General features: G+C 42.6%; 1 protein-coding gene across 2 annotated transcripts in view; it reads left to right on the forward strand.

Moving 5' to 3' along the window:
• Window positions 1-22,610, forward strand: part of fgfr1a (fibroblast growth factor receptor 1a) — a 31,463-nt gene extending 8,853 nt beyond the window's left edge. For both annotated transcript variants that reach the window (XM_085367131.1, XM_085367132.1), the window contains 16 exons: window positions 8,639-8,881; window positions 9,441-9,530; window positions 10,079-10,251; window positions 12,012-12,135; window positions 13,134-13,324; window positions 14,889-15,033; window positions 17,014-17,207; window positions 17,570-17,715; window positions 18,958-19,079; window positions 19,514-19,624; window positions 20,147-20,337; window positions 20,421-20,543; window positions 20,631-20,701; window positions 20,807-20,944; window positions 22,124-22,229; window positions 22,335-22,610. In XM_085367131.1, coding sequence (XP_085223257.1) covers window positions 8,639-8,881; window positions 9,441-9,530; window positions 10,079-10,251; window positions 12,012-12,135; window positions 13,134-13,324; window positions 14,889-15,033; window positions 17,014-17,207; window positions 17,570-17,715; window positions 18,958-19,079; window positions 19,514-19,624; window positions 20,147-20,337; window positions 20,421-20,543; window positions 20,631-20,701; window positions 20,807-20,944; window positions 22,124-22,229; window positions 22,335-22,511 — 2,345 coding nt within the window. In that variant the 3' untranslated portion in view covers window positions 22,512-22,610. The remainder of the gene's footprint in view (window positions 1-8,638; window positions 8,882-9,440; window positions 9,531-10,078; window positions 10,252-12,011; window positions 12,136-13,133; window positions 13,325-14,888; window positions 15,034-17,013; window positions 17,208-17,569; window positions 17,716-18,957; window positions 19,080-19,513; window positions 19,625-20,146; window positions 20,338-20,420; window positions 20,544-20,630; window positions 20,702-20,806; window positions 20,945-22,123; window positions 22,230-22,334) is intronic.
• The last annotated feature ends 1,431 nt before the right edge of the window (window positions 22,611-24,041 follow it).

Consider the following 24,041-nt stretch of genomic DNA (forward strand, 5'->3'; position numbering starts at 1 on the left):
CTGACAGGTTAAACAATGTCTGAGCTTAATGTCAGACATTACCTCTGTAGGGTAATGTCTGAGGAAAGCAGTGATTCTGTGAGATTGCTTTTGACCTGTGTAAATTCATAGTGTTTTTTGTTTGGTTTTGTTTTTCCTACCAAGAGGAATTTTTGCTTCCCCCAAAAAGGCTTCAGCCACCCCCATTTTCTGACACAAATTATTCGTTGAGAATATAAAATAAGCCAGTCATATCCTCTCCAGCAGTTTATCAAGCAAGTACTGAGCATATAAAACACTGACACAAATAAAAAAATTTTGACTTCTAGCAGTAAGTTCCCCCTCTCATCCACAGCTACTATATTTTAGCCACAAGATATGATATACTTGATAAGCTGCATTATTTTCTCAAGGCCTGAACTGTGAAGTTGGCGCCTGTGGAGTCTTTTATAATCCAACGTGAGGCAGTGCTGGAATTTCCCTGCGGTTTCAAAGGCAATCTCTTAATTGTAGTTTTCTTTCTGAGCTAAAACATTTGACTTCTTTGCTGATGTTTGGTGATAATGGTTTTGGATTAGATGCTAAAACAACAATGTCAGTCTTTTAGTCTCTTTTGCCTGCATGTACCCCCAATCCTGTTTTATCATGTAGAACTTGTGTAGTCTAGTTAATCAGTCAAGCATGAAAGGAAAATGAATAGATCTCTCCAATGGGGGGGGGAGAGAAAAGTTATGAAACCAGGGCTGAGTTGTTTTCTTTTTTTCTTTTTTCTTTTTCTTTTTTTAAAGGAAAATGGTTAAATCCAAACCACTGATAAAAGACAGAACTGTGATATAGGAGAAAAGTAATACTCCTACAAATGGGGGAACACAGCCTCCTTGCGTTTACTGTACATGGACTAATCATGCTCACTTGTTTTGCATGGTCACCCCCCAAAAGGCCCCTTTTAGAGCTATGGAAAGCCCCGCAAAATCTTTCAACACCAATAGTAAAACACAGAACATAGCTAGGTTCTTTTGAGATCTTGGGTTTTTGTGTTTTTCTCCTTTAAAGACGATATGAGGCTAAATGTAGCTGAACTAATTTGAATGACACTGCACCAACTTTGCTTTGCACACAGTAACCCTTGTAGCCCCCCACCGTCAATCCATGCTGATTGCCAATGGTTCATTTAAGAATGAAGAGGTCCTCCACTGGAGTGCTTTAAGGAAGGACACTCACTCTTTGGGAGCTTGCTAATGGGCATTGTCCTATTCTTTTGCTTCCTGCCAGAGCTACTATTGTCTCTTATCAGTTCCCTCTCTACATCACCCACCCTTTCGCTCTGGTGTGGTCAAATCAGCAAAGGAAACTTACATAGCCATTTCTGTCTGCCACTGCAGAACCTCAACTAGTCTGACTTTCCTGCATTCAACCATCACTTCAGTGAGAGCAGGAAATCCCAGAAGTCATTCACGCGGCATATTGCTTCCTATGTTGTAGTCAGAGAAAGTTCCACAGACTGGCGCCAACTCGCCCCTTTTAGTTAGTTTTGCATGTTCGGGCTAGTGAGCTTTCCGCCCCTTGTTTAAACGCCTCTCACTATGTTCTTCTTGACCAGAATTCCTTTCATAATTTGTGTAATTAGGCTGATTTTAAATGATGTCAGTCAATTTTTCCAGTTGGGTAAAAGAACCCATGGATGTCTTTTCCAGGTGGGTTGCTTTCTGAAACTATGGCGCTTGATCCTTTTTAATCCAATCATAGTTGCAGGCAGATTAACTGAGATGAAACATCTGCAAATCCAGAGGTACTTACCTCTGCATGAAGAATTGAAACAATATTTTGTGATAGAAGTTCAGCTATGTGGCAGCAAGGCATTTACACAGGAAAATAATGTTGGCTCTGACTTTATTTTTAGAAAACGATTGGGTTCGTTTGCTAAAAACGCGTTTACATGATTAGTTTTGAGATGGTTGGCAAAGAAGCACACACTGTCCTGACCGTGCCCTACAATAAAACGAGTAAATTTTACAGCTTTATGGGTGTTTTACGATGTCTGCAGTCACATTAACAACTGGGATGTTGACAGTCTTATCAGTGGCATCTCCGTTTGGAGGGCAGGGACAGAAACGTCACTGTGCAGAAACATTATGTCCATGTGCAAAGCTATAGCTGGTCACTATCACTGTGTCCATATCAAACAGTTTCCTCAGCTTTAATCTTTTATGCAACCTAAACATCAAAATCTGTCTGTTTACAACACTGAATATTTTTCAAACATCAAAGACAACTTTCTGCCTGTTTCTTGGTGCACGAGCATACACATAACGTTCATTTAAACTGACTGGGACACGGCATCTAGAGATGCTTTTCTTTTTCTCTCGCCATTTTAGATTTATAGAAGGTAAACAGCTGGTGCCAATAACCTGGATTATAAAATCTGTATTGCATCAGTACTGTAGTGTCCTAACATGTCATGTTTCTGGTCTGTAATCTGGCTTTATACTTTTTCAGAAAAATGTGATCAAATTTGTTTGTAAAACCCAGGACTGTGGTTGAAAAGCAGAGGAGCACACTTAACATAGGTGCAGTGGACTCTTGGCAGAGTAATGCACTGTGTGATGTTGGGTCTCAGACAGGCATTAGATAATGACAGTGGTAAAGCGTAGCTGCACACATATTTGTGTTGGTTTTTATCAGGCAACCTCCCAATTATGAAATGATTATGTTAGCTGTGCCCTAATACATACTTGCTATGATGCAGTTTAAGATAAGGAGTGCTATTTGTCCATGTTCAGTTTTGTCACTATAGAGAGGAGTCTCTACAGATCAACCTCAAATCACTTAAGGCAGGGCTCCAGCACATGAAAACGTGCATAAACGTGCTTCTTTCCAATGTTGCAGTTGCTGAGTTTTCAGTAAGTTAGACATGTGACTTTCTTGTGTATAGATGGCTGAAAACAAGATGGTTTATAACCAGATGTTGTTTAGCTAATATTATGCAACACTTGCCAGCGGAAAAGTTCTGGAAATCCTCAAGTCTCCTTAGTGTTTCTGTCATTTTTGAGTGAGCTTTATTTCATTGATTTGTCTCCTTTCACAAAGTTTTACAGTCTCCTTCAGAATAAGTAGTTGTGGACGCCTGACATCTTCCGGCGCCCCCCATGTGCGGCAGCCTGTTACAGCAGCTCTGCTCAATCTGAGTTTCTTTCTTTCTTATCTTTTCTTCTTGTAATTTTTTATAACTAACGTATCAGTAATTAGACTCTGCAACCATGTTCTACCGTTTTGTGCTAGTTCTGGTCGTTTTTCTTAGTTTATTTCTACTTTTTTCACGCGTGTCTGGGGACCCAGAGCAGGGATCCTTTGTTTACAGTAAGGATTAGCTGTTAGCGCTGCGTCCCGCAGCGGTACTGCCGGCGGACAGACCCGACATTCCCAGCGAGCTGAGGAGGAAAAGACGGGGGTGTCGTGCTGGGAAGGAGCGCCGTCGCCCGAGAAGGAGACGTTATCGACCATCTCTTCCTTCTGTAATCATTGGAAACGTAAGATCTTTGCCCAATAAGATGGATGAGCTCACGTCGCTAACCTGGTCACAGAGGGAGTACCGGCAATGTAGCATCATGATGCTAACGGAGTCGTGGCTAACACCGCTAACTCCGGACACAAGCGTGACACTACCGGGATTTCAGATGCTGCGAGCGGACAGGACGAGAGAGAGCGGTAAGAGGAAAGGAGGGGGACTGGCAGTTTTTGTGAACGACAGATGGTGTAACCCTGGGCACATCACTGTGAAAGAACAACTCTGCAGCAGAGACATTGAGCTGTTAGCCGTTAGCATGCGTCCGTACTATCTGCCCCGGGAATTCTCGCATGTTATCGCAATAACAGCGTATGTCCCCCCCTCGGCCAACGCGGATGCAGCCTGTGACACTCTCCACTCAGTGGTCAGCAGACTGCAAACACAATCTCCGAGAGCCCTTCTCATAATATCAGGGGACTTCAATCATGCCTCTTTGGACTCCACACTGCCCACCTTCACCCAGTATGTGACCTGCTCAACCAGAGACAATAAAACACTGGACTTACTGTATGCCAATGCTGAAGAGGCATACAGTTCATCACCTCTCCCTCCACTGGGCAAATCTGACCACAACCTGGTGCACCTTGTCCCTGTGTATGAGCCCTTAGTGCGCAGGGTGCCACCAGCCACCCGCACAGTGCAGAGATGGTCAGAGGAGAGCGAGGAGGCTCTTAAGGACTGTTTTGAGTCGACTGTGTGGGAGGTGATCTGTGACGACCATGGAGAGGACATCGACAGCCTTACTACATGCATTACTGACTATATTAATTTCTGTGTGGATAACACCGTACCTACCAGGACTGTACGGTGTTTCTCCAACAACAAACCTTGGATTACCCCAGAAATTAAAGCTGTCCTCAAGCAGAAGAGGAGGGCCTTCAAATCCAAAGACAAAGAGGAGTTGAAAAGGGTGCAGAGAGAGTTGAGGGGACTGATAAGGAATGGGAAGGACAGCTACAGGCAGAAGATGGAGAACCAGCTTCAGCAAAACAACGTTGGTGAAGTCTGGAGAGGCCTCAGAACCATCTCAGGCCACAAACAGCAGAACTCTCTGCCTGGGAGGGATGTGAGGTGGGCAAATGAACTGAATCATTTCTTCAACAGATTTGATTCAACCATGAGACAGTCTACAACATCGGCTGCAGACTCACCCACCCCCACTGCTGCTGTTCCACCTCTGACACCTCAGACACTTCACACCTCCTCTATTCACCCTGCTCACTCCCCCCCACCCCCAACAACAGCATCCAATACACACTCAACACAAGGCTCCAGCCTGTCTCTCTCAACCACCCAGGTTAGGAGGGAACTGAGGAGGATTAATGGCAAGAAGGCAGCGGGCCCAGATGGCATCAGCTCGAGGGTCGTCAGGTCCTGCGCGGACCAACTGTGTGGGGTGATGGAGCACCTCTTCAACCTGAGCCTGAGGTTGGGAAGAGTCCCACAGCTCTGGAAAACCTCCTGTGTTGTACCAGTGCCAAAGACTTCACGCCCCAAGGACCTCAACAGCTACAGGCCGGTGGCTCTGACATCCCACCTGATGAAGACCCTGGAGCGGTTGGTCCTGGCTCAGCTTCGGCGCCTAACAAGCTCATCACTGGACCCACTTCAGTTTGCCTACCAGCCTGGCATTGGCGCGGATGATGCCGTCATTCACCTCCTACATCGTTCCCTCGCTCACCTGGAGACCGCTGGAATCATGTTCTTTGATTTCTCCAGTGCCTTCAACACTATTCTTCCCTCGGTTCTGAAGGACAAGCTGGAGAACTCTGGAGTGGACCATCACCTCACTACCTGGATTTTGGACTACCTCACCGACCGACCACAGTATGTGAGGACTCAGGGCTGTGTGTCGGACAGGGTCGTCTGCAGTACGGGGGCCCCACAGGGAACGGTTCTGGCTCCGTTCCTCTTCACCATCTACACTGCAGACTTCTCCCACAATTCCACCCAGTGCTTCCTGCAGAAGTTCTCTGATGACTCTGCAATAGTCGGCCTCATCACTGATGGGGACGACAAGGAGTACAGAGGACTGACTCAAGACTTTGTGGACTGGTGCCAGCTGAACTACCTCCAGATCAACGCCAGTAAAACCAAGGAGCTGGTGGTAGACTTCCGCAGGCACAAGCATTCTCCACTGCAACCACTGAACATCCAGGGTATGGACATTGAGGCTGTGGACAGCTACAGGTACCTTGGTGTTCATCTGAACAACAGACTGGACTGGACTCATAACTCAGACGCCCTCTACAGGAAAGGGCAGAGCAGGCTGTACCTGCTGCGGAGACTCAGGTCGTTTGGGGTGGAGGGCCCACTCCTGAAGACCTTCTATGACTCTGTGGTGGCTTCTGCTATCTTTTATGGTGTGGTCTGCTGGGGCGGCAGCATCTCTGCTGGGGACAGGAAGAGACTGAACAGGGTGATCCGAAGGGCCAGCTCTGTTCTAGGATGCCCTCTGAACCCAGTGGAGGTGGTGAGTGACAGGAGAATGGCGGCTAAGCTGTCATCCCTGTTGGACAACGTCTCCCACCCCATGCAGCAGACTGTGACAGCACTGAGCAGCTCCTTCAGTGGGAGACTGCGGCACCCACGGTGTGGGACGGAGAGATTTCGCAGGTCTTTCCTCCCCACTGCTGTCAGACTCCACAACAAAGACTTTAACTGAACAAACACACACATCCACACATGTGCAATAACACTAAGTGCAATAATCTTTTCTGGCATCGTTGTATTTTTACTCAGTTGTATATAGCATTCGTATTCTATTTTTATCTTATTGTATATTTTTATTCTATTTTATTCTACTGTATATAGTATATTATTTTATTCTATTCTGTACAGCTGTGTACTGTATTTATTCTTATTGTATTCTAATTTTTGCGTCATAACTTTTGCACTGTCCACTTCCTGCTGTGACAAAACAAATTTCCCACGTGTGGGACTAATAAAGGTTATCTTATCTTATCTTACACCCAGCATTATGAGCTAAATGGTGATCTGACAGCCTATCCTCAATAGATGAATGCTGGTTAACATATTTTTATTCCTGATTTATTGCTAAATGTCTTTGTTAAAATATACTGTGTACACAAACTAGTTATGGTGTAAAGAGGGTTAAAGGTCATTTTCTAAACTAGGCAGTTTATGAAGAAGAAAAAGTTAGCTACTTTGGGGTCGTTCACATGACTCGTTGAGTGCGTGCCACCATTGACTAGCCAGTTGGTGGCATAAAGTCTGGCGTTAAATTTTCAGATGATCTCAGCTAGCTTGGAACCTCGGCCGAGCAGGTACTTGATAAGTAACTGATACCAGGAACTACCCCTAATAGAAAATGCTAAAAGTTGAGTCAAGCTGAACCGAGTAGGTACCAGTGGAAAAGAGGCATAATTCCTCTAAATCAGGGACAAGCAGTACATTAAAAAAAAGATCAAATATTCATCTCACTGCTACTTTCATAAATGACATCACAGTAATTTGCCACATATGACCAAATAAGCAGAAACTATCTTTGTTCTCTCTACTAGCGTTTTGCTCTCTGAGATCTACACTTACATTAACTTGCATCGTTTTTTGTTTGCTCAATCGGATTATGGTCAAAGCTGCACTTATGTCACTGTGAGAGTCTAGATCCCACAATGCAGTGGAAACTGGCTGAAGCAGCTACATCGTTACTGTAGGGGAAATGCGACTAATGTGAAAGCTAATAGTTCTCACATGAAAACAGCATTTTCAGATTTAGCACGAGCTTAATGTGGACGTAATCTAAATTTCTCCTCTGCTTTCCCCACTTCAGTTTTGTTTTTGAGGAGAAAGTTGATCCTACCCCCTGGCCCCTTTTCCTGCTGGGATTAAGAGCCTGTCAGACATATGTGATCCAGGAAATACCTTAACTAGGCCCAAGTGGGGTCACCATAGCAACTGGCACTAGAACCTGCCATTGCAGGCCCTCTCTTGCTCGCTCCTGTGCACATGCTCACTAGCCTGCTCTCTCTGCTCCCTCTTCCCCTTTATTGTTTGGAGTCTTTTGTTATGCTGGGAGGGATTAGTCAGGTTAGCTGATGTTGTCCTGAGGTTATTTTGTGTAGATGTGCTTCCTGTTTTGATCAGTAGGTAGTGTTTATAAAACAGTGTGCATTGAGAGGTGTAGAATAATCACGTCTTGAGGCGGGGGTCTTTCACCACTCTGGGATAATTCAGTTTCTGTCATAATGCAGAAGGGACTATGTAGAAAATGGAGAAGCAGGACAAGCATGATTACTGTTGTTTAAGCTTTTATTCTTCCTTAGATGGAAGGAGATGCTAATTAGAGATGCAGTGATTGGTCAGTTGTTCGATTAGTCAATTTACATGAATTTAAAAGTATTTAAATAACTTAATGATTTTAATTTGTTTCACATAAAGAAAGATGGTAAGATATCATTTTAGGCTTTGAAAAACTGGTATTTACTGACACTGACTCTGTGGATGTGAGAGGCTCAAATAATAAAGTTAACCATTTCACTTAGATAATTTTGCTAGTGTACCTTTTGGCCAGGAAGTGTGATTCTAAAGTACGTTGGTCAGTGACGAGCTTTACCGCTATAACTAGACGGACAACACCACATGATGGACAACATGTCAGCATAATTGGGTTACCTCCCTCCTCCTTGTGTACTATGTAGTCATTTAGAACAGGGGGGCTCAGGTGCCTTGCTTCATGACACCTCCCCTCCCTTCATTCCTCTAATTGAATTTCACCTTCCTCTTCCCAAGTAGCTCCTTGCCTGCCTCAAGATAGGGCCTTGACTGGGATGCAATTTAATTTGGGAGAGCAGTTGCGGAGATGCTATGATGGAAGAAAATCAACTGGTTGTATTTCTGAAGTTTACAGTACAGAGATGGTCCTTTTTTTTTTTTTTTTTTCTTTCTTTTTTTTTTTCTCCCCAATCGAAATAAACCATTGTTTTTGATTGGTTTTAGGGGTTTCAGGTGACAGTTTTATTTGTTTTTCCCTCTTTTCCCCTCTGTTCATGAATCTGTATGATTGAATGACTGAAAGCATAAAGTCACAGTGTTGTATAGCTGCTAAGTAGAACTTCCTTCATTCCTCTGTAGTATCTGTGGAAACGCAAGCCGAGCTGTACACCCTTTCCATTGGGGATCGTCTCGATCTCAGTTGCTCTGCCAAGGACTACCTCCATGCTGTCAACTGGACCAAAGACCATGTGGCTGTAGTGGATGGAGAACATACACGTATCCGCAATGGCCAGCTGGAGATCGAGTCTGTGGAGCTTACTGACTCCGGCCTGTACATATGCACCACCTTTGGCAACCACAGCATCTACTTCAACGTGACAGGTAAGGTTACCATTGTTCTGTGCAGAACGATGGAATAAATGCCCCCTTGGTATGATAGTACTTTGGTGGCTATGTCACAACAGCTAAATGACCAGCAGCAAGCAATTAATCTGTTTTTGCAATATTTTGTTTCAAGAGTTTTGTGCTGTTACATTTTACTACAGTGTAACATGTAGTGTTGAGTCACAGAGCAACAAAGCCAGGTTTCATTTGCTATGACTAGCAGATGTGTGACTTATGTCTTCATTAGGAACCCCTGGTGTTTATTCGGCATATGGCACTTTCACATGCTTTTACAATGTATGATATTAATACTATATATTAAAATTACAATCAAATCACAAGAAAGAACTGATTTTATAACAAAGTGAAGTGTTGTACCACTTACTGATGCTACTTGGCATATGCTTTGTTTAGTGTAAACTGTACCCATCATTCCCTCGGTCTGTTAATTCATAAATGTGACATTTTTGAAAAATGTTTTAAATGTTTAATTGCTGCTGAAGTGTTGTGATTAAGAATAAATTGAGTTGTTCTTAAATTACTTCCTGTTTAATAGTTCATATCTCGGCTTCATCTGAGGACGATGACGATGGTGAAGAGTCCTCATCGGAGGAAAACAAACTGCTGGGCAGTCAAAAGCTGATGCGTAAGTGTGCTGAGCTCTTTAGGTGAATCAGCAGTGACCATTTGTTGCAGCAGCATTAGCTACATAAAGTCACAAGCGTATGAGTAATCACCTGAAATGGTCAGTGATTTGAGAGCTTTAAAATTCAATTATCGTACCGCCATGTGTGTGGGTCACATCTGGGCAAATGATTTCACTCTGAATCAGAGGGTTTTTACTACCTCAGTGACAGCTTTTACACAAAAAATAGTCTCTGGTGACTAATCTTGGTTAACCTCAGATGTCCTCCAATTTGTCTATAGAGTAATTAAGACACTCTGGCTTCATTTTTTTGCTGCTGCTGCTTGCTCTGCCCACAAAGAATGCAGCAGCCTCGAAGCGTGACAAGCATGCTGACCTTATTTTGTACTCTTGTCTCCAAGAGCTTTATCTCCCAATGCAATTTGCACATTGTGGTGTAACAGAGGCAAGAAAAATCATTTAGGATTAAGAGTATCAAGACTATTTTTAGATAATTTTTCAAATAATACAATTCCTGCTAACTTTTTTCTCCTCCTTTTTTGTCTTAGCAATGGCTCCACAATGGGCTCATCCAGAAAAAATGGAAAAGAAGCTTCATGCTGTTCCAGCCAGCAAAACTGTAAAGTTTAAATGCCAGGCCAGTGGCAACCCAACTCCAACTTTGAAATGGTACAAGAATGGGAAGGAGTTCAAAAGGGACCATCGTATTGGAGGGTTCAAGGTTAGTAATTAAAGAATTTGGTGAATAGCTATTTCATGTCGATACTGCTCTACACAGTCCTTAATATTTCTTAATTTCTGCATACTCACTCAATACAAATGGAGGTTTCTTTAATTTTTTTTTTTCCAGTGATATCATCTTCACATTAGATCACCACCCTGTCCCTTGTACTTAAGCTTTTTCTGCTAGTAAAAAGGAGAGACAGGTTTTCATATCTTGACCCGAGAAACAATACAGGATGAAACCTTATGCTACAATAGGAACTTTTTGTCATAGCAATACTTGGTGGGGAATCCTAGACACCCGTTAGGATATAGGAAAACATTGCCTGTCCTAATTCTGGGTATCATGATCTCAGACTGGCAAAAAAAAAAGTTCTTCTTATAAAACATCACTGAAAATAGTTTTAATTACAAACTATGGTATTATTTAATTACATGTCTTGCCTGATATGATTTCATTTTAAATATTTTCATGGTAAATTGTAATTTTATGGGATTACAGTTCCTTTTTAGATTACAGTGTTGGATTCTCTGTGAATAACTGCATTCAGTGGCAGTTTCCCTCACAGGTGTGGAATGTGTGCATGTTCAGACACTAAGAAACAGCCCTCCTCCTGTCCTACATCTGCTCTTCCCATCAAGGTGTGGGCTAGTCCAGCCTTGTCTTGTGCTTCCCTTGCACATCTCCCTCTCCAGCTGGGGCACATTTAGGAGTTTCCTCTCAGCTGCCTGCTGCCATGGTCAGCCCCACCCCAAGTCCCCCACCTAGCCAAGCAGCACATTTAACCATAGGACTGCCATGCTGGGTTTTTTTTGTGTGTTTTGGGTTTTTTTTGTTTCCCCCCCCCCCCCTCCTTTCTTCCTTTTCAGTCAAGGTGCAAAGGTCTGCATCTGCGATTGGGGACGTCTACCATATCTCCCACACTTCTTAATTTTATGGTCGGGCTTCTATTGTTCATATCGTCTGCATGGCGACGTGCAGGAGGGAGGAAATAATGTAGACCACATGTGTATGAACCCAAGCACAACACATCTGGCAGCAGGCAGCTGGACTCCCTCACCACTTTTTTTTTTTTTTTTTTTGCTAAATAGGGGAAACCGTCTGTATACATGCATGTTTGATGTTGCCATTGCCTTAGAGGTTTGTTGGCTAATCACACACTGCCGGTCTTGGCAGATTTATGTAGGGAAAAATTATAACACGTCTAAGGAAAAAAAGGAGCCAGACATCATTTGGCGCTAATAAGACATGTTGGGGCAAAAATATACACACAACCATTTCCAATGGCAGCTGTTGGGTAGGACAAAGATCTGCTGCATTAAAACTTTGTCACAGGAAGAGGGTGTAGTGTTATCTTATTATCATCACATCACACCTCATTATTAGCTATTGCTTTAAAATGAAAAAAAAAAAAAGTGATTTATGATCATTCATATTGGGAGAGAACAGATGGGGATTCAGATGAATGTTTTCCTGATCAACATCTCTGTTGCCTCATTTGTAATAACATTTTATTGAATATTTGAGTTTTGAAGTCACATCTTAGAAATTGTGGGATATCACATTATTTTAAGGTATTTTATGGTGGGCTGAAACTAAATCAAGCATTTACTGCAAATTAGAGAATCGCCACCCAGATCTAATGTTTCAGTTACTGACTCATAAAGTTACTACTTCCTTCAGATTTACATTTTAGCCATCAAGTGCTATTTTATAGACATTAAACTAACTTCTTTTTTTCTCTAAATCACTTTTAGGTCCGTGACCATATGTGGACCATCATCATGGAATCTGTAGTGCCCTCTGACAAGGGAAACTATACCTGTGTGGTGGAAAACAAGTATGGCAGCATTAATCACACCTATCAGCTAGATGTAGTCGGTAAGATTCGTAGAAATTGTTAATTGTATGTAACTTTCCAGTAAAACTGCAATTGTTGTTTTAGTCACCTGTTGAACATTTGTGAATCTCAAGTTGGTGAGCACTTAGTTTTCTAACTACTTATCTGGACCGTATTCCACTTGACATTGGGTGTTCCCTGGACTCGTTGCCCAGTCCGTCAAACCACCAGGCACAAGGAGATCATGCAAACTTAACAATTGTTGTCTCAATATAAAAAAAAAAAAAAAAAATCATAGGACTCATGAATGGCAGCAGGGTCTACAAATATTCCCTGCAGAAGTCTAAAACAGGCATTACTTGTGGCAGAAGTGATGGGTACAAGTAGAAGAGAGAAGTGATTACTCCTCTAGGGCCTACTCTTTGACTCGCTCTTGCACCATTGGGCTTTATAAATCATGGTTCCACTTCCTCCACCACTGGTGTCCCCTGGGCTTTTCCTAGCCTCAGGCATCTGAGCCTGATGAACATTAAGATTGTTCTACAGTGTGGAGAAAGCACTGTCACAAGTGCTTTCAAAGTCCCCCATGGATGTCTCGGTAAGGAAATCCTCCACAGCTGATATCCTGCCAGGTTCTTGGCCTGCAAGTTTACTTTGGAGAGTTATTAGTCATCAAAATGGGTCTGCAAGAACATTTCACTTCACCGTAACTGCACCAGAGGAGGCATTTAACTTGCTTTCCTGCCTGATAACTCTTAATAATTACACAACCAGCATATAGCTGAGGATGCACTCACATTAAATCTCCATTATGGTGTGTAATTTAGAAAGTGTAGCCTGAAAATACAGCGTCAAACCAAATGAGTGAGCCTTCAGTCCCAGTCATTTTCCAGTAATAAAGCAGGTGACAGTAGTTATCAGCTTTTGTTTGAAAATCAGTCACATTTTTGTACACACAGCTTTTTTATATTATGCGCTTGCTTTACTGATGACCAAATGTCAAAGTAACATTTGTCTGTTTTTTCCGGTTTTGTTGCAGAGCGCTCTCCACACAGGCCCATCCTGCAGGCTGGCCTGCCAGCTAATCGCACTGCAGTAGTAGGAAGTGATGTGGAGTTTGAGTGCAAGGTGTTCAGCGACCCTCAGCCCCACATTCAGTGGTTAAAACACATCGAGGTCAATGGGAGCCGTACTGGTCCAGATGGGTTACCTTACGTCCGCGTCCTCAAGGTAGGAGATTAGTCTGTCATCCTGAAGCAACAGGCCAAATTCATCACTTAAAAAATAAAAAGTGAAGTTCCTTAGCGTGGAGTAATTTGTATGTTACTTTCTGTAATACTTTTTTATTTCCTCCAGTCGTTTTCTATAACTGTTAAGAACTGTCTGTGAAGTTTTATTGTTTGCCATTTTAACTGTGAAATAACCCACACAAACCCCTCAGATATCCTGTGTCGACCTCCTTTTATTCTGTGTTGCACATAACTTGTTTTTGTTTCCAGCATTCTGGGGTCAATAGCTCGGACGCTCAGGTGCTGACCCTCTACAATGTGACAGAGGAGGAGAGCGGAGAGTATATATGTAAAGTGTCCAATTATATAGGAGGGGTCAGTCAGTCGGCCTGGCTGACTGTCATCAGATATGAACCCACAGGTAACCACCACGCTGTAGCACAGGACGACACAGTGGAGACGCTTCTAGGACCACCTGGAAAAACTAGACCCGCATAACTTGAGACAACCTCAGCTGTTTCTCTCCTCCCTCCCTTCCTCTATCCTTGGTGCTCCTGACTGTAAATGACGCTATGGAAAATTCCCAGCAGAACAGTTGAAAGTGTTTAGTCTCAGGTTTATGTTGGACCAATTCTCATTCCTGCCCCAATCCTGTGCTATGCCCTCCTAATAAGGGCCTCTCTTGCCATCTTCCATTACTCTCGCTCCCTTGCCCTTCAAAGTCCTCCGTACATGGTTCACCCCCTCCCCACCCCACCCCCAAATGTTTATAGTTTGTGTGACTGTGAATTTGTAGCTTGATTTATAGTCCTCTTTTAAATCTACGCTGTCTCTGCAGTGTAGTAGAAAACCATATTGTTATCCTGCAGGCACTGCCACATAATGTAACTACATGTTGGGGTAATGTAGTTCATAATATCTGTGATTGGTATGCTTGGCAGCAATGCACTTTGTAAACACAGCGTATTGATCTGCAACAAGATACTGCTGTGAAGCAGACTATATGTAATGGGCTGTAGCTATATCTGGCAATCAGTTCTGATGACTTTTCCGTACTGCAGTAATTTCAGTTAAAGTACCATTGTTATTTTTATTAGTGCCAAATTGAGCACTAGTTTTGGCAGTTGTAGAGTAAAGCAGTCACACCAGTCAGCAGGTGTATATATTCCCACAATGTTGCTGCAGCGAAGTAAACTATAACATAACATGGATTCAACACAGGGCTATAAATACATTGTAAGTGTGGTCTGTTCTGCTGTGGAGTTTCCATGCCCATCTCTTGCATGTAGAGATGAGACTAAGGTATTTGATGTGGTGATGGTGTGGCCCTGTGTGGGGTTCCACAGTACAAACTTAACATAACTGTCTTTCCACTAACCGATACAGGAGGGCTCTCTCTGAGCAGTCCTCTGCAGGGGCTTTAGGTGTTACCTTTTTGGGCAGATGGTGTTGGATCAAGGAGGAGAACGCTCCTCCATCCACTTTCGCTTTCAGAATCCTTTACTCGTGGTCCCTTTTTCCTTCTTGGGCCTCTTATTGGGTGTGCTTCCTTTGTTATTTTCTAGACCGCTGGCGTTAACACCACGGACAAGGAAATGGAAGTCCTTCAACTGAGAAATGTGTCTTTTGATGACGCTGGGGAGTATACCTGCTTGGCAGGCAATTCTATCGGGTTCTCTCATCACTCTGCATGGTTGACCGTTTTTGAAGGTACCAGTGGTTCTGTCTCTCCTCTATATTCCCATTCCTTCCCTTTTTCAACGCAAGCCTGGCTGTCCACCTTCACATTTTTACCAGTTCTGGTAAAAGTGTAAGGGGAAGCCAGGGCACATTACAAATACTAAAAAAAAAAAAAAACTTTGCTCTCTCTCTGTGCTCAGCATGGTTCCTGCTCCATCTAAATTCTTTAGATGGGCGAATATGAATCATGCTCTGTTTCTTAAATGATATCAGAACATGCCAAACAATCAAAGCACTGTCCAGGGCCAAAGGTTTTTTGTTTTTTCGTCTTCCAGGCAGGAATACATTTAATGATCACTTTTTTTTTTTTTTTTTTTTTAAGAAGGGTTGTTTGGCAGCTCTGATGAGATTTCACTTCAAACTGTCTCTTCCGTTCTTCCCTTTAATTGGTGTTTGCATTTGGTTTGCTGTTAAGCTGATTTTCTTTGACAAGCTCTACAAATGACATGTTTTGCTGATGTCATTTCCTGCTGTGAGCGCAGCAGCTGGTTTTGATAATTGGCTGTAGTGGATGGTCTCATTCCTAAGGACTGGAATGGACATTTGTCCAATTATCAAGCTGCTTGTCAGTCAACTTCTTCACACAAGTGTAGCTCTCTTGTGTTGCTGGTGTTGGCTAGGGATGTAACTGTACACTTCAGTCGGTATGGCATCTTTGGTTTGAGATGTACGGTTTAACATATGGCGCAGATTATTTGGAGTGGGGTTTTTTTGTTTTGTTTTCCCCTCCTCCTAGCTAGGCAGGAGGAGACATTTTTCATAGGTAATTCTTAACTTATCCGAATATAAATATTCATCTAAAATACAAAATTAAGCAATTTGGGTAGACGATGGGAAACTAGAGTAAGTCTTTCATGAATTTATATCCACTATGAGCAAGCTCTTATTTTGAAAAAATAAAATCTGACATTAAATTGGCCCTTATTTTTATATTTATATTTCTGTTCTTTTATTCTACTAGAGCAACTTTTCGTGCTGTAGCCCCTGAGTTCATCCTCTGCCTTAATCAAGCTATTTTAGCTTTCCCTTTAAAGGCCACCACTATTTTAAGCCAGCTGTATTTTGATTGGCTGTCCTCTGCAAATATCAGCCAACGCTGCATGCCTGAGGTGACCATAGTAAGGATATCCCTCAAATATAAAGAGCCAAAGCAGTTTGAAGCGCAGGTTTTGGCTCCTAGAATTTTCTCCTATAAGAAAAACAAACTCTGAACAAATATCCCTAATGTCCAGCTCCTAACTATAAAGCTACATTCCAAACCAATGTATGATCAAACCGTTTTTTTCTCCTACTAAAACTGGAATCCATTACACCCCTATTTACTGGTATGACTAAAAGTTGGTGTTTTCACAGTTTGGGAGGAAAAAAACAAGATCTGAACCATAAAATTTGTTTAGGTTTTGCCTTTTATCTATTTATTTGCAATGTTTTTCTTTTCTTTTTTTCTGTAAAAAAGTTGTCACAAATACATTTTGTATCGATCAAGTGAAGCAGTTAAATTACCGCACTGAGCTCATGCTTTGTGGTTTGCTGCTTTAAGCCTACAAATAGAAACAGACTTTTTGATGTCGAAATGATGGGCAGTTCTGAAACATTATGTGTGAAGTGCTCTACTCTGTGTGAAAGTCCGAGTCTTTGTCACCGTTACTCTTACATAGTCATTAATACAAAATGGTTCCCAGCTAAATTTCTGCACTGCAATTTATGGTATATCCTCAATACACAAAGTATTTAAAGTAACACCCTGAGTTTGGGGGCGTTCAATTCCCATATGCCTTGGTGTGTAAGGCTCTGACTTTTAGACATAGACGTGTGGGTGGGTGGGTGCGTGTTTGAGTAGACTGTTTTTAATTTGTGATAAATGGGTGTGTTTGAGTATGCAGTCAGTTTATTGATGACAGCTGACCTTTTCCCTCCCTGCTCCTTGTCACCCTGCCCCCTTAAACCTAGCGCCCCCACATTACTCTCCAGCCAGCCACACCTACCTGGAGGTGGTCATCTACTGTGTGGGCTTCTTTTTCATAGCCGTTATGATTGCAATTGCAATTATTGTCAAGATTCGCACCACCTCCTCAAAGAAGAGTGACTTCAACAGTCAGCTAGCCGTCCACAAGCTGGCCAAAAGCATCCCTCTGCGCAGACAGGTAACAGAAAGTAGATAGGGGGTTTGGAATATTTATACTTAGCCACTGTGTGTGTGTGTGTGTGTGTGTGTGTGTGTGTGTATATATATATATCTCAGTACCAGCCTAACACTTAATGTATTTATGGAGCTTTCAGGCTCATTGTAGATCCTTGACTTCCTGTACATCAGGTAAGTTTATTTATTTAAGGAGTGCTTAGACTCTGGACCTGGCATGGTACACAATGCCTGGACCACAAGGGTGGTTTTTACATGGTACCTTTTATTGTTTGTTTGTGTTTTTTATCCTGTTCTCTGCTATACAAACTCCTAAAAGTGTTGGTTCCACTGTGAGAGGAGTAATGTCTCTGTTTCTTACCTCAGGTGTCTGTGGACTCAAGTTCTTCCATCCACTCTGGAGTGATGCTAGTCCGTCCCTCCCGCCTCTCTTCCAGTGGCTCTCCGATGTTGTCTGGAGTGTCCGAGTGTGAGCTGCCGCAAGATCCTCGCTGGGAGCTTCCTCGGGACAGGTACGTCTAGGGCTAAACATTCAAAGATCAGGAACATGGAGTAAAGTTGCAGCATTCACATGGATAGGGATGGGTACCGGTGTTCTGACATAAACGGTAGTAACCAGACCGAAAAGCAGCGCACATTTCGGTGCTTTATTTCGGTGCTTTTTTTTCCTGAGCTGTGATAGACTTCTAGCCAATCATTTTACGTTTCCCAGGATAGTAGGCGGGGCCAGGTACGTACGTTCAGTTAGAGCAGAGCTACAGATTAAAAATGCCCAAGGCGAAGCGGTCAAAAGTCTGGTTGTACTTCACAGCAAAATATGCAAACTCAGCAGCCTGCAACAAGTGCTTTAAGCTGATACTGTGATACTGTCAAAGGAGGTAACACCTCGAAACTGATGAAACACCTGGCGACGCATAGCGTTTTTTTTAAAAGCCGAGAAATGCGTTGTATTTGATAGCTTGCTGCGAGACCTCACACTGTGCACGTTGGGTGGGTTGCCAGTTATCGGACCCGGAGCAACATCCCCCAAAAACCCGAAGAATAGAGTCCTGGCCCCTAGCCCTGCCAGTGTAGCAGAAATGATGAGGATGATGATGCAGCAGCAGCCGTTCTTCTCTGCGTGAGTCGCTTAATGTTGTTCGAGTGTAATTTACGTTGAGTAGGCTAAACACGTTATTACATTAATGCATGTAAGGTGAACTAGCAAACATCATCATAGCTACATGCGGCTATCTTCTTGTTTGATGGCAGATACTCCCTTCACCCTGGCCAAAAAGGCTAAAATGACCAAAGAAAAAGTGGGAAACAGCTGAACATGAGAGGTTTTTGGACAAAGTTTGTGGGTTTTTTTTTGGTTTTTTTTCCATTGTTTAAGCACTGCTTCCAGCCAAGAGTGATACCATATATGCCCCATAGCTGCAGAAAAGGCTAACATTGTTATCTTTTTACAAAAACAAAACAAAAACAGCTGAACATGAGAGGTTTTTGGACAAAGTTTGTGTTCTCCATTCTTTAAGCACCGGTTCGAGCACCGGCACCGTTTCAAAAGTACCGATTTGGCACCGGTATCGGATAAAACCTAAACGATACCCATCCCTACACATGGACAAAAAAAAGTTGCTGTCAAGGTAATCTTATGCAACACACTTAAACTGCAGGCCTCAGTTGAGGCAAGAGTTTATCTCACACACAGTCGATTTGGAGGCAAACTGCACTGTGTGTGAAAAACTGTCTGGTGCCTCTTCTCCCCGTAGACTTGTTCTTGGGAAGCCACTGGGAGAAGGATGCTTTGGCCAGGTGGTAATGGGGGAAGCGGTTGGTCTGGACAAAGAAAAGCCAAACCGTGTTACCAAGGTTGCAGTCAAAATGTTGAAAGGTAAGTAAATTGTTCTTCAGTGGGTACACAGTAGCTTGAGGAGAGTGATTTGCTCAACTGGAATAAGTTCTTCACTGTAGAGTTATCAATTTAACTCAAGTCCAGGCAACAGGAATGAGAAGGCTTGAACAAAGTGATTAACAGATTCTGCCACTGGATTCCAGCCATTGTACAAATTGGAAAGTGAAGTAAAAAATTTATTAGGACCCTTGACATCCTATATAAAATAGTGTGAAGATTCAGAGAAAGTATTGTTTATTCTCTCGCACTTTAAGTGCTTTTCCCCAGGGAGTGTTTCACAGGCGGCAGCCAACTCCTTACGAGCTCCAGTGTTGGTGTATATACTTTGCAAGGTGATTATTGTGAGGCCTTTTTGGCCTTTTCGCAAACAGAACATGGACTAATCATTGAAATTTATTTCCCTCATCTTACAGCTGATGCAACAGAGAAAGATTTGTCAGACCTTATTTCAGAGATGGAGATGATGAAGATCATTGGGAAGCACAAGAACATCATTAATCTGCTGGGAGCCTGCACACAGGATGGTAGGTCCAGTTAGGGGGCTGCAGCCAACCTGCCCTGTTCTGCTCACACTCACCCCTCAGATAACAATGTTGCTGTGAACCTTACTCTGAGGGATGTGTAGAAAAGCATGCATAAATGATTCTGACACCAGCTTCCGAGCTCACAGTTTGAATCGACCGCAGCTGCTGTCATTTCTGTCCAATCATCCCTGACGAAAAACTAAAGGAAACTAGTCTCTAATGACCATGCTGTGCACATCGCTCTGTTGCCTTCACACTGCTACACAAAGCTCTTTGTTCATTTTACTCAACTTATCTCATGCTATAAATACACACTCTTGCGCATGTAGTTTATATTGTCCTTACTGCCCTTGCTGTCGTTAGTGTCGCTATAATTTCTGTTGTGAAATCTTCATCTATAATTGAATAATGCATGGCATCGTTTTATGAATTTAATGATTATGTTTCCTTGTACAGGGAAGCTGTATGAACTGACCCTGCATAAAATCTGACTTGCGCTTGGATTTCTTCCAATCATTTTAGGTCCTCTATATGTGATAGTTGAATATGCATCCAAGGGCAACTTGCGTGAGTATCTACGAGCTCGCCGCCCGCCGGGTATGGAGTACTGCTACAACCCTGACCAAGTTCCTGTGGAGAATGTGTCTATCAAAGATCTGGTGTCCTTTGCTTACCAAGTGGCCCGGGGCATGGAGTATTTGGCTTCCAAAAAGGTAACCACAACTATTAATGCTCACCTCTTCAGAAATGAATAAATCTATTTAAAAATATTTATTGTCTACTTTTATCATTGCAGTGCATCCACAGAGACCTTGCAGCTCGCAATGTTTTGGTAACTGATGACAATGTGATGAAAATAGCTGACTTTGGCCTAGCAAGAGATATCCACCACATCGACTATTATAAGAAGACCACCAATGTGAGTGGCCTTATTTGTTTCATGTTATATGCACATTACTTTGCCATTTACAAAAACAAAAGGTTCATATGTGAATGTTTCCTAAAGGGTCGTTTGCCAGTGAAGTGGATGGCTCCAGAGGCTCTGTTTGACCGAATATACACACACCAAAGTGATGTGTGAGTATCTTGTGCCATACTCTGCTAATTCAACCTTGATGGAAAGTGAAGTTAACATTTAGTTGTGCAGAAAACTAAAATGGCCCCGCCTATTTCCTCCTCCAGCTGGTCATTTGGGGTGCTGCTTTGGGAAATCTTCACACTAGGAGGCTCTCCATATCCTGGCGTTCCAGTGGAAGAGCTGTTCAAGCTGCTGAAGGAAGGTCACCGTATGGACAAGCCTTCAACATGTACACATGAGCTGTAAGGAATCACCACACACAGAAAACCAGAATGTTCTGCAGACTTTTCTAGCATTTTCATATTTGAAAAGGTAAACCAAACAGGGAAATGTGAAATGGCACATTTATTTTATTTTCTTTAAATTAATAAATCTAAACTATAAAAATCACTACCTTCTTCCAGATTATAGCCCATAAATGTAACAAGGATCTGAGCTACGCTGTATCTGATCAATGTTATTCATGTATCAGTAGCGTAGCGACTGAGGACTGTGGGTTGTTTGCATTGCATTTTGTCCAATTTGCTTTGTCATTTAAAAGTCAAAGCCACTGATAAGTAATGCCTTTTAGTACAGGAAGGTGGGTGTTTAACATGTCTCTCTCACAGCGACTATACCTGCCACAGTCGCCCAAGTGCATTTTGCAGTTTTTATTTTTATCCACATTAAATAATAATAATAATAATTTAATAAACTAGTGGATGATTCCCTCACTCTTATTTTGAAATTTCAGTCATAGCTAACCAGCCAGCACTGGCCCTTCCCATCTCATGTTTCCCTACCGGTGGATGCATTTAGTACCCAATTAGACTCTCTCCCCACGATCGAACAGAAAACCCCAACATTGTAAGCTACTGTTGGTCACAATAGTCTACATTCTGCTTTTCTAGAACCCACAGAACGTGGAACTGATTCATAGCAGAAAGAATGCTGTTTGGTATTTGGTAAAGTGGCGCAAAAGTGCCGCCTTTTGCATGTAAGTAACAGTGCATATAAATGGACAAGTGTAGTGTAATTGTGTGGGAAATGATGTTTAAAATAAACACCCTCTAACACTTTCCATGCTTGGTTTAAACAGTTAGGATTTATATTTACATTACCCACATTTTTGTATATCGGAAAAATCCTGGCGTGCCGTTTGCAATGATGCTTTGTGACTTTTTATTTATTCTTTTGCTGTGCTGGTGAAATGAAACTCTTAAACACTGAATTATCTCCAGCTAAAACATGTTGTCCAGCTGCGATGGACTGTCAGCTGCAGCTGAGTTTCAGTTAAATTGAATGAATTTTCAGTCCTTAAAGGTTTAAAATTCAATCTCTGATTTGGAGTTTAAGAATGTAAGGAGAAATGACAGACGGCTAGAACGATAAAACCAAGCGGTGTCATTTTTAAAATGTATATATTTTGCTGATTTCCACAGGTATATGATGATGAGGGATTGCTGGCATGCTGTGCCTTCTCAGAGACCCACATTCAAACAACTAGTAGAGGACCTGGATCGTGCTCTAGCTATGACATCCAACCAGGTCAGTAGTGGTCCTCCCCTCAGCAAGCACAGAAGCAGCAGATATGTCTGGGGGGGGGAGTGCAATGCTTAATTTTTTTTATTTTTTTCCTCCCTCTTACTGCAGGAGTATTTGGAGCTTTCAGTACCTTTGGACCAATATTCGCCCAGCTACCCGGACACCCGGAGCTCCACCTGCTCGTCTGGAGAGGACTCGGTTTTCTCGCATGATGCCGGAGTGGAGGAGCCATGCCTGCCCAAGTTCCCTCCTCACTCCAATGGGGCAGCCATCAAGAAACGCTGATACCTCCTGTTCTTTCAGACCAACACTGACACTTTCTCCACTCCCTGCCTCACGGGGTTGGACTCCTCCCCATATTCCCAGAGATGAAGCTAAAAAGAAAAGAAATAATTTTTTTTTTTTTTTTTTTTTTTTTTTTTTTTTTTTAAACCCACTGGTGCTTTGCGGAGAGGGAGTTCGGAGACACCTTGTTGAACTTGCTTGGATCACATGAACTGCAGATTGCAGCCATTTCCCACTTCTTGTTGGTGACTGTGTTCATGAGCACTTTGTATTACTGGCTCACAGCACCAGAAAAGAGACTGACTTTTCTCATCACTCTGGGCATTCTGAAGTCGGGCAGGAGGATTGAAGGGACCGATTATGTTGGGGTTTTATATGTTTGGGTTTATTTGTTTGTCAATGTGTGTTTGATCAGAGGTGAAGGGCAGCACTCTGCTTTTCAGACCAAATCAGAGAAGATGCTACAGAGAGATGTGCAGCACCGTGGTCCACTGCACCACTCATTATCATCTTGTACATACAGTTAGGAATTTATGAATACAAATATATATTTACACTGTATTCTTATTTTTATTACCATAATTGATGTACTTTATTTTGTACAAGGATGCTTCTGCTTGATCCATTTTTGACTTTAGTCTTTAGGGGCAGTTGTTCCATGAGGGTATTTTAAAAATTGATAACAATTACATGGCCATTTTTCTTGCTCACTGTGTCACAGCTCTGAGTTACACACACTATACTGGTGTGTGTGTGTGTGTGTGTGTGTGTGTGTGAGAGAGAGAGAGAGAGAGAGAGAATGGTCTTTTCATTTAACTTCAAGGATGGTCACAACTGTAAATATTTCTGGTTGTATGCCATGCTTGTTAATATCAGAACAGTTTGCTTCAGTCATGGACTTCCACCGTGCGTACCTTCTCATGTGATGAACTTGTTTCCTACTGTAAATGTTTTAACAGGGGTTACATTTGCTGCCATATAACTTCTGACAAAAGGGTTGCAGAACACGTATGTCATCGTAAAAAAGAATTACATTAAATAAAAATGCTGTTGATAAACAAACTAGCGGTGCTTTCAGCGGTTGAACTCTACTCCATAAAGTGCTCTATAAATATCAACATTTTTATGCTGGTGATGTAAATTATGTTTACAGAGATGGAACGATGGCCACTTCAATCTCCCACCCAGTTAACACGGGTTGCTAAGGTCTGATTAGATATGATAATGCGCTGCTGACATCAGAAGAAATGTTGGAAAGTGCAGAGAGCCCACAGCCAGCAGTAAACATGTTATTTATGGCGGTGTGAATGGCTTGGCAAGTGCTGTTGCTGGTCTTCCATCCATCAGCCACACCAACCTTGGTGCCCGTGTCTGCCTCTGGCTTCCTGCCACTGGCTGATGCATCACCTGGATTGCAGTCTCCATGCAACAGGCTAAAATCGGCAGCACGGCACGGCTCATTCGAGCCTTTTTAAAAGCCTGCTCTTACAGCTCGGGTCACTGCTGTTAGCCTCCATGGCAATACTGTGC

Source organism: Diplotaxodon limnothrissa, linkage group LG12 (genome assembly GCF_057381915.1).
Source record: "Diplotaxodon limnothrissa isolate DT_005_m linkage group LG12, D_limnothrissa_male_GT1.1, whole genome shotgun sequence".
NCBI classification, from domain to species: Eukaryota; Metazoa; Chordata; class Actinopteri; order Cichliformes; family Cichlidae; genus Diplotaxodon; species Diplotaxodon limnothrissa.